This window comes from Gossypium hirsutum, chromosome A11 (genome assembly GCF_007990345.1).
Source record: "Gossypium hirsutum isolate 1008001.06 chromosome A11, Gossypium_hirsutum_v2.1, whole genome shotgun sequence".
In the NCBI taxonomy this organism is placed as follows: Eukaryota; Viridiplantae; Streptophyta; class Magnoliopsida; order Malvales; family Malvaceae; genus Gossypium; species Gossypium hirsutum.
Window position 1 is genome coordinate 102,354,902 of NC_053434.1, and position 10,487 is coordinate 102,365,388.

Here is a 10,487-nt window from a genome sequence, read left to right on the forward strand (position 1 = left end):
TTTTTGACATGCATATTTTTCCAGGCTCTTCCATAATGCAGCGTCGGTCTTCTCCTTCATCACATCCTGCAAAATTTCATTAGACAAATACAAATGTAATTGTGTTCACGCCTTTCGATCCTTACGCTTCTTCTCTTCATCTGTTAATGTCGAAGGCATCTTATCTATCCCTAGCAGGGCATCTTCCAGATCCATCTGCGCAAGAACTGCTTGCATCTTAATCTGCCACAACGCAAATTTGGTGTTACAATTCAACAGTAGAATTTCATACTTCAAAGATGTCATTACCGTGATCGAGATGAACTACTCGGAAGCTTGGATACCAATTTGTGAAAATAAAATAAAATAAAATAAAATAAAATAAAGAACACACAGATTTTACGTAGACACCTTTTTGGGAAAAAAATCACGGCCAGAGAAGAAGCAAATTCATTATGTCGAATTCAAATGATTACAAGAGGAATAGGTTATGTCTATTTATAGGCTTGTAAAGCCATATTCTAGTAAGATTGAAACACCTTATTCTAATCAATATAAAATAGATTGAGTTTAATAAGGTTTAAAAAACCTTATTCTAAAATAAAATAAAAGAAGTGTAGTTCTATATGGATTTTACTTATATTTTATTTTACCACTGTATTTTATTTAAATAAGGATTTGGATCATTTAATTCTAATAGAACTAATTGTTGTCCCACCAAAATTTGGATTGGAGATAGGTAACAATATTCTTGTCCAACTGGAAGGCTTTAGTGAGAACATCAGGATTAATGGGAGGGTTAGAGCCAAATACTGCATTTGCAATCATGATAACTCCTGGATTTTGGCTGCTGAGACCAGCAAATGCAACTGCTTTCGTATTCCCGATATTGAATTTGAAGTGGATGAGACTGACAGGGAAAACAAACACATCACCATGGTTTAGGACTTTGGTGATGAGGCAGTTATCTGTGTTGGATGTAACAAAATCGACATAAAGTGTGCCTTCCAATCCACAAGGATCTCTGTTGCACGAGGGTGCGTGTGAGGAGGGTTTAGGCCACCATATGGAGCATAGTCAATTCGAACTAGAGATATGCCGAGAGTGTTAAGTCCCGGTATTTGTGCCACGTTGACAGGAGTCACAGTTGATCCAACCGGATTTGAGGTGTTTCTAGGGATATTAAGCCCTGGATATTGGCAAGCTTTGGGTCCTTGCAGAACTTTCCATTTACAAACACTGCATGAAATAAAGTAAGGTTAGTCAATATCGTGAATCCATGAAAAAGTATGAATTCTAATGAAGAAAATGTTACTTCAGATCAAAAGCTCTAGCGTCTTGCATAATTATGGACTTAAAGATACTAGTCAACAAGAGAGTACTGAGAAAAATAGCGTACCACCAATCTTTGTGTCATTGATGGCTACACAGAAATCTTGCAGGGGGCTGGGATTAGAAGCTGATGCTAATAAGGGACTGAAGGCCAAGATGGCAAAAGCTGCAACGAAAAGTTGAAGTCGTTTGATCATAATTGATGTGCAAGCACGAAATGTATACTACCAATTGGGAGAGGGGTGGGAAATCCTGCATGGCAAATAGGTCTATATATAGGCATTGAAACAAAAGTACTCATCCTGATTTGCCTTTCATCAAGTACGTCAAGACTAGGCGTTTGCATTCACAATTAGTTATTGCTTATTAGGAGGTGAATCATTTTTCAACCAGTACACTTTCTAGTTATGTTCTTCTCGTACATCATTTCAATATATGTTGTGGAATTGGTATTAATTTACTCGTAGTTCTAAACATTTTCTTATCCGGGCTTTGACTTTTCCTTCTCAGACTAAAGTTGACTTCTTTCAAATATATATATTGCATCAAATATGAACTCAAAAATAATTCCATCTAGCCTTAGGCAAACAAATATATATATATAATTTTTTATTCAGATAATGGGGATAATTTAATTTAGATTTGGAGTTGCTGCAAGCAGCCGACAGTTTTGTATGTAAAACTAAACTCGGTCATTCTTTTAGTTAGCATGATCAAGGAAATGCTATGGAGACAAAAACTTAAGCTTGATTAAAGGCTTCTGATTTCATCTGTAATCAACATGTTATACGATCTCAGTTGACATAGTCTATTAATCTGGCATGTTCATTTGTTCTGACATCTATCACATCCACAACATTGTCAATTTCTTGCAAGTTCAATGAAGCATGCATGCAAGAGCGAAACTTTCCAAGTCTGTTGATCACTTTAATTACCCAAAAATGAGCTTTGAATTAATCACTAATCCAATTCGCTTCCAACTTTGTAATAAAATATTTTTTAAGCCTAATTAATGACTTGAATTTTTCCTAGTACAGAAAAGTAAACTTCAAGGCTTCAGTTACCTCACAGACTTCGAATCATATTAGTTTGAGCGATCACATCGCTTTGTTTAATACAAGTTTATTGCTAGTCAGCAACACCATGAACTAACAGGTACGATATGATGCAATAGCAAAGAGTTTGATATATTAAGAAAGTGGTAAATTTGGTGTAGGCTTATCCAATGTTGTCCAAAATCGAATATACAGACTTTACACAGTCAAAATCAAGTGATTAGGTATATGATATATTCCAATTCTGGATTAAATCAAAGTGATTAGGCATGTTTGGACGTCCTTTACAATTTTATCTAATTACCTTAGCATTTTATATCTATTCGTAATTCCCTTTCTAATATTTAAATTTAAATATGTCAAAGGTTCTTGTACTCTTTCAAAATTTAAAATTTAGTCCTATATTTTAAATTTCCTTGCTTTTTTATTTAAAAATTTTAGTCCCTTTTTTTAATTTTCCCGTTAAAGTTAACATTGTCAAAGGTAAAATAACTTTTTTAGACCTCAACATTTACAATTTTTTTGTCAATTTGGTTCTTACCCTTTAAAAGTACATAAACTTTTTTTAAAAAATTATTTTTTTTCATATTCTTTAATTTTTAAATTTCTAGCTAGAACGATGGCTTACCATTGGCTAAAGGCAGTTAAGGAAGGGGTTTTTGTTAATGAGTGGACTTGCAAGGATGACTCAATCATATGTGTCCAATGTTTTTGTTTGTTAAAGCAATTTCAATGTTCGGTGGGATCCCCATGTAAAAGGAGATTAGAAGTTTAATGTTGACTGTTGAAACCATTTTTAAATCGAGTTTTGGAAAATGGGAATCGACTTTGAGAAAAATGAAAACGGGAGTCGCCACCAATCTTTTTAGGTGTGATTGGATCACCTTTAAAACATTTTATTTTAAAATCATTAGTTTTGGTATACGAAATAAAAAGAACAGGTTCGGGAGTCGGTTACGTACGAGGAAGGATTATCACCACCTAATTAATTATCAAATGTCTTTAAGGTCGGAAATTTAAAAATTTTAAGATGCAATCCTCTTTAAAATATTTTGATTTTGAAAATTGGGGTTCACTTGTATCAAAATATTGACACTAGGTTAGCCTTTTTTGGAAATCCCTATCTTGAAACTACAAAACGCCACATCCAGTAAGTTAGGACACAATGCTTTGAAATTCCAAGACAGTTGCTCGTATTTTGAAAATCTTAAAAACTTAGAAGGGTACTTGACCATTCGAACTCAACGAGAAAAAATTGCAACCCAATAAGTTAGGGCACTACTTTTCTCGAAGCTTCCAAACACCAAGCATTGCCTTTTTATTTTTGAAACTTTGAAGTCTCGTTTTTAAAATCGATGCATGAAGGAACATATTAACATAACATACGAGATAACATGTTATAATAATAAGTAAATAAAAGCACAACAGCATAAATATCATACACTAATTAACATACAAGAAATAAAACATGACAAATTTTAAAAAAGAAAAATATACATAAAATGCGATATATATTTAAGAAGAATAGGTAAAAACCCATAAACATGTAATTCAACATATATTTAAACATATAAATGATGCATGATATATATAGAAAAAAAATATGCATTTGAAAATAAATTATAAAAGTCTAAGATATTACATAACATATAAAATACCTAACATAGCAATAATATAATAATTCTAAAGTAAAAGCAAATATTGTATAATAATAAAAACATAAGTTTTAAAAATATATGTATAATATAAAGAATTGATAAATAGAATGAGCCTATATAAAAAAATGTGATATTTAATAACAGATTTAAAATATAATATATAATAAAAAATATATTTATAAGAATAATAATTATATAAAAATATAAAATATATTGGTATATAAAATATCAAATGTGTAAAAGAATTTATATTTATAATAAAATAACTATAATATATATAAGTATAAGTTTAGAATAATATGAAGTAAGTAATTAATGATGAAATATACGTATTATATAAATTATAATATTATAATATCTTCAAAATGTGTAATAATAGAATATGAGTAAAGTAATTATTAACATATAAATAAAGATACGTATATAATACAAGTTAAAACCTTTAATGATAATAATATATAGATAAAAAATATATAAAGGTATAAAATATAAAAAAATTATAATTTATAATATGAAAGTGTATATATGTAAAAATATTATACAATAAATAATAATAATATGAAATAATATATTGTTAAAATGTATAAAATAATATAATAGTATAAAGATATATAAACATTATGTGATAAAAATATACTATAATAAATAATAAGTAATGATATATGTTAGAATATATATTAATATAATAATAGAAAGATATGAAGTAATATAATATAATAAAATATAAGTAAATAATTATAAGAATATAATAGTATATGTATAAAGTTAAAAATAAATAGATTATAAATAGATTAAAAGGGATAAAAGGGACTAAATTTAACATAAATAAAAGTTAGTGGCTAATTTAATAAGAAAATAACTGAGATCAGACCTAATTGAAACGGCCATTAAAACCCTAGGGACTCATCGGGAAATTTTCCCTTGTCCCTAAACGGCATCGTTTTAAATCCAGGACTTAAAACAGTTACTACAAGGACTAAATTAAAACTGAAACAAAATATCAGGGCTAAATCATAAGTAAAACAAAACAAAATTGTAAACATAAAAAAGGTAGGGGGACTAATTGGGTAATTAACCCAATTCTCAAAAACACGCGGATCCTCCCCGGGTAATCGGGTCAACGCGCGGATCTTGGGGCCTTAAAACGTCATCGTTTTAAGCTTATCAGACTAAGCTAAAACGGGACCGTTTTGAAAGGGCTATATAAGCCAAACTTTAAGCTTAAAAATCATTTTTACACCGGTTTTTAAAAAAAAGCCTAAAACGCTCTGCAGAGGGGAAGAGAGAGGTCCCCGGCTTTAGCCTCCGGCTACAGTGCAGTGCTTGCACACACGCCTCACGCACCGCCGTACGCGGTGTCTGAAGGTTCAAAACCTTCGTCCTTCCACAGGTAACCTCTTTTCTTTTAAACGTTACTGTTTTTTTTAAACAAGAACGATTCATAAATTCGTAAAAGAGAAAAGAAAATAAAGTATGGAAAATAATCAACTTCTGAAATATTATTGCAAATGTTTGGTGTACAATGCTTTTTGTGGTGTGTTTTTTTCTATTTCTCTGTGTATTAGCCTGTCCTTTTACAGATTTGAGAAAAGGCTTTATAGCCTTGATTTACTACCTATTTTGGAAAGAAATCGAAAGATTTCTTTCCAAACTCTATTCTAATCTATTTACTGCAATCTTGCTTTGATTTCGTTCCTTTTCTTGCAGGTGACCGCAAGAATCTCGGTGATTCAAGGGCTGCTGGCGTTGATGGAGGCCTGAAGTCTGGTGGTGAGGATTCGTGGTGACGGTGAGGCGCTGATTACGAAGGCAGAGCCTTGAATGGTGGCCTCGATTCGGGAGCTGGACAGATGCTCCCTGAACCTTCTAGAATTAGTGGCGGCTCGAGGAGAAGGAGAGCTAGGGTTTCTAACCCTATCTGAAAGTCATTTGGGCCCCTACTATTTGGGCCTTCGGGTTTGGGTCTGCTGTAGGTTAAGTTTGGGTTTGTAAGTTATTTAGGTTAAGGTTGTAACTGGTATAGGGTAATAGGTCTAAGGTATTTGGGCTTAACGGGCCTTGGCTGTAAATAGACTATGGACTGTTAAATAAATAAATATTTATTTATTTATTATTTTCTTTTGCTTTATTCAAGCCCGATCAAGTTTGGGCTACTACATTGACGATTACACTTTCGAGAAACTAGGGACTTCAGGTTGAAGGGGTGTGTTGCATTATAATTGTGGGGCTGATAGGATTTCAAGATTCTAAGATGCTAAAATTGTGACCGTTAAATGTGCCCTTAACTTAAATAAGATTGGAGAAGTGGCTTTCTCTATGGTGTTTTGAGTGGCTAATGAGATAGCTCACTCTTTGGCAAAAGCAACATGCTTTAGGGGTGTCATGTTTTCTAGTTTCTAGTAGTGATGGAGTGGTTCTTTCATTGTTCATGTAATCTATTATAATCTGGTTTATGTAATCCAATGTTGCTTTTTTAAGGTTTGTCGAACTGCATTGTTTGATTTGGGGAGTAGGATATGATAATTAAGAAATTACCTTTCAACGAAAAAATTGTATATTTAAAGGGAAAAAAAACATTACTTGCTTATGTTCCTATAGTCGAACTTCATGCAGGATTGACCTAACCTTGCATTCCAAATAGAAACTTCTTGCACCAATTAATCCTCATACTTGCTTATGTTCCTATAGTTGAATCAGCTAAGGAATGGTTGTCGCTAAAGTGCTCAACAATTTTTCCTCTTAAGTGGCATACGGGTACATAATAAATATAGCTTAAAACACAATAAAAGAACAAGTCAAATCATTAAGGAAACTATTTAAAAACATAAAAAATAAAAATAAAAAGTATATATAAGTTAAAAAATATATTTAAAAATAAAAGATAAAAAGATGTTTTAAAAACTATTTTAAAAAAATAAGAAATGCTAAAATTTAATGCTATTTAAACTGGACCAGATCGATTGGGTCAAGAACTAGTTAGGGTATCGATCCGATGAGAGGTAAAAAATTAGTTGACCTGCAAGTTAGTATGAACTGGTTAAATCGGGCTAAAAAATCAGCTGAACTGGAGGTTAATTCGTTTTTTATAATTTTTTTTATTTTTCAATAATTTATTTGCTTTGAATCTATTGGATTAGTTGTTCAGGAAATCAATTGCCTAGATCAATTAGAAATCAGTTCAAACCATGTTTTAGCTCAGTTCAAGCAGTCTATACCAATTTTAAGTCAACTGATTTTTACGTCTTGTCGGCCTAATACCCAATCGGTTCCCACTCCGATCAGTCGGTCCAGTCCAATTTAGATAACATTAAATTTTAAATTTTTTATATTTAACATCATTTGAAAGAGTTTTTTTTTTTGAATTTTTTATATTTAAAATGCATTGAATCTACAGTACTACCATAAAAAAATGAAAAATGAAAATAAATTATTAATCAAACAAAAAAAATAAGTAAGTAAAAGTAGCAATAACGAAAACAATAAATTTCATTACTTAACAAAGAAGCTTACAGCAACATAAGCAAATAATTTTTATATTTATTCTTTCCAAAAAAAAAAAATTATTATTGTAGAAAAGGAAAACAAGTCAAAAATTATTGCAAACAAATTGTGAATTTGAATCCAAATTGAATTATATTTGGGCGCCCTAATTGTTAGCCCACCAGAATTTTGACTGAAGATTTTTCACCACATTCTTGTCCAATTGGAAAGCCTTGACGAGATGAGAAGAAGAATGTTATAATTTCATGTACCATGCCATGATGAGGTTGTAGAATGTTTTATTTGAAGGTCAAGTTTAAGAAGAAGAGATAAAAACAAAACTTACCAGCATCCTTGGGGTCATTGATGGCTACGCAGAAATCTTGGAGAGGACTAGGATCAGATGCATAGGCAAATGGTGAAGCCAGAGCCAAGAGACAAAATATTAGGATGAAATGGGCAGTTTTCATTGTGATAAATGGAATTTTGATTGCTTTGGAGAGGATGAGGAACTCTGCTGCAGAACATGACTATTTATATATTACAGTCTTTGAGCTAGTCTATGTTTTTCCATTTCTGATGAATTGTTCTTCAACTACTACCCTTGTCTCTTCCCACTTCCAATGCTTACATCAGTATCATTGTCATGGAAGTAGTCAAATCTGTAATTAAATTATGTCTTTTGTATTACTTAATACAACTTGGTCCATTCGAACGTTGACTTTAGGAGATATCCAAGGTTGCTAAGGCTGCGGGCAGGCAACCCTGTTCATGCAAGATACAATGAAAATAATGTTAACAATAATCCAAGTTGGAAACATTTTGCCATTTGGGAGTGTTTACCAGCAGCTGGGCTTGGTTAAAGTGTGAAAGAGATTGCCATTGTGGGTTGAGGGAGATTAACTATTGAAACCTTTGACATGATCTTTTTCCCTCATTATCATCTCCTTTTGCAATTAGTGATCTCAATTTTATTTTATTTTTTAAAAAAATTAGAGAAACTGTTTTTCCAGGCCGGCTTATTAACCAGCTTCAACATCTATTAATTAATTCAAATAAAATTGCTTGATTAAGTAAGAAGTATTTGCAAGAAAAGCGCCTCGGAGTGATTCAATACTTGTGGTTTTATATCTCTCTGAAAATACACGTGCATGGACATCTTCATGAAAGCCCGGTTGCATTAAATGTAATCTGCATATAGTTTTCACCGTTCTATGGATATATAGGAGCACTGCAACTTTGAAATACTGCTAGAGGCTAATCAATTGTGTATATATATATATTATATATTTATATATATATGTACACATTCAAAGTCAGTAGAGTAGTTAAGACGACATTCGGTATGTTAAAACGACCAGTTCGACGAGGTTGAAGGTGTAGAGTAGTTGAAGAATGATTCCTTCAGATTTCTTTAAAATCCAGTAATCGCTTCAGACTTGGCAAACCTCTTTTTTTATTTTCCTTTTTAAAATGGAATTGTTAAAGAAATAAAATGACAATGGACCTGTTCAGTGACTACTATCTATAAATGGACATGCTTTGAAACCAGAATTATCACCCCTCATAAAGCAACAAATCCTAGAAGCTCAATTTGATCAGGTTCAGGACTGTTGCTTACAACAATGAAAGGTGTTCAATTCCTTGTAGCATTTGTCCTCTTGGCTTTGGCTTCCAAACTTGTCTCAGCTTCAGATCCCGGCCCTCTTCAGGATTTCTGTGTAGCAATTAATGATACTAAAGACGGTGGTGTGTTCTTATAATTCTTTGAAATTTCATCTTTGCGATTTATTCGTTTTAACTCTGAAAAGTGGAGAAATATAGCAAGTACAAGTATTGGACAAGTGTCCAAGTAGTAAACTCTTTTCTTTCCATTTATGCAGTTTTCGTTAATGGCAAGTTCTGCAAGGACCCCAAGCTTGCAACCGCAGAAGACTTCTTCCTGCCTGGCCTCAACATTCCTGGAAATACATCAAACCAAGTAGGATCAATGGTCACTCCAGCCAATGTTCAACAAATACCTGGAATTAACACTCTCGGCATATCTCTTGTTCGAATTGACTATGCACCTTACGGTGGCCTAAACCCTCCTCACACTCACCCTCGTGCCACCGAAATTCTAGTCGTTGTGGAGGGCACGCTATCCGTCGGCTTTGTCACATCGAACACGGATAACCGTCTCTTCACCAAAGTCCTTTACCCCGGAGATGTATTCGTTTTCCCCGAAGGTATGATTCACTTCCAGTTCAACATAGGGAGTACGAATGCGGTTGCCTTTGCTGCTCTCAGTAGCCAAAACCCAGGGGTGATCACCATTGCAAATGCAGTGTTTGGCTCTGACCCGGCCATCAATCCTGATGTTCTTGCCAAGGCCTTCCAGCTGGATCAAAATATCGTTAAACAACTTCAGTCCCGGTTCTGGTGGGACAACAACTAGGGGATACTTCTAAACCCCATGAACCTTACTTAGTAGCTAATTGTTTGGATGATGTTTAACTTATTTTTCACGTTGAATTTAGTTGAAAGAAAAATAAAAAAGATAAAAGAGGTTTCTCATGTACCTTAGCTTATTGTAACCTGTCGTAATATTATTTTTGTCATACCATATGGAGTCTTGCAATTACAATTTATTTTTAGTTTAAAGTTTGGATTTCAAACCTTCGTTTAGGGATATGAATGAATCACTACGATTGAATTCTTATATTAAATTGATAGAACGAGTTGATTTCTTATGTACTTAAAAAAGTTAGTTTATGATAAAATTTAAATTATTTAATTTTTTATTAAAATAAAATTTATATTGTTTTTATTGCCATTAAAATCAAAATTCTTATTAAATTGAAATTGCTTAATTAATTATATTTATTAATCTATTAAGTTTTTTTCGATATCTAAATAGAATTGAAGTTTTTTATGGTTCCAACTAGCCTATCTCTATTCTATTTATCATCAACAAAGATGTGCTTTCACAATCAAATGGCTA

At 32.4% G+C, this 10,487-nt stretch overlaps 1 protein-coding gene and 1 pseudogene across 1 annotated transcript; one reads left to right on the forward strand and one right to left on the reverse strand.

Moving 5' to 3' along the window:
* Positions 1–681: 681 nt before the first annotated feature.
* Positions 682–8,154, reverse strand: LOC107905026 (germin-like protein subfamily 1 member 14; annotated as a pseudogene).
* Positions 8,155–9,052: 898 nt separating this feature from the next.
* LOC107905018 (germin-like protein subfamily 1 member 7) lies at positions 9,053–10,147 on the forward strand. The gene is made up of 2 exons (XM_016831567.2): positions 9,053–9,253; positions 9,388–10,147. Exons 1-2 carry the CDS (start codon positions 9,130–9,132, stop codon positions 9,939–9,941), a joined length of 678 nt encoding a protein of 225 aa, XP_016687056.2. The 5' UTR covers positions 9,053–9,129; the 3' UTR covers positions 9,942–10,147.
* The last annotated feature ends 340 nt before the right edge of the window (positions 10,148–10,487 follow it).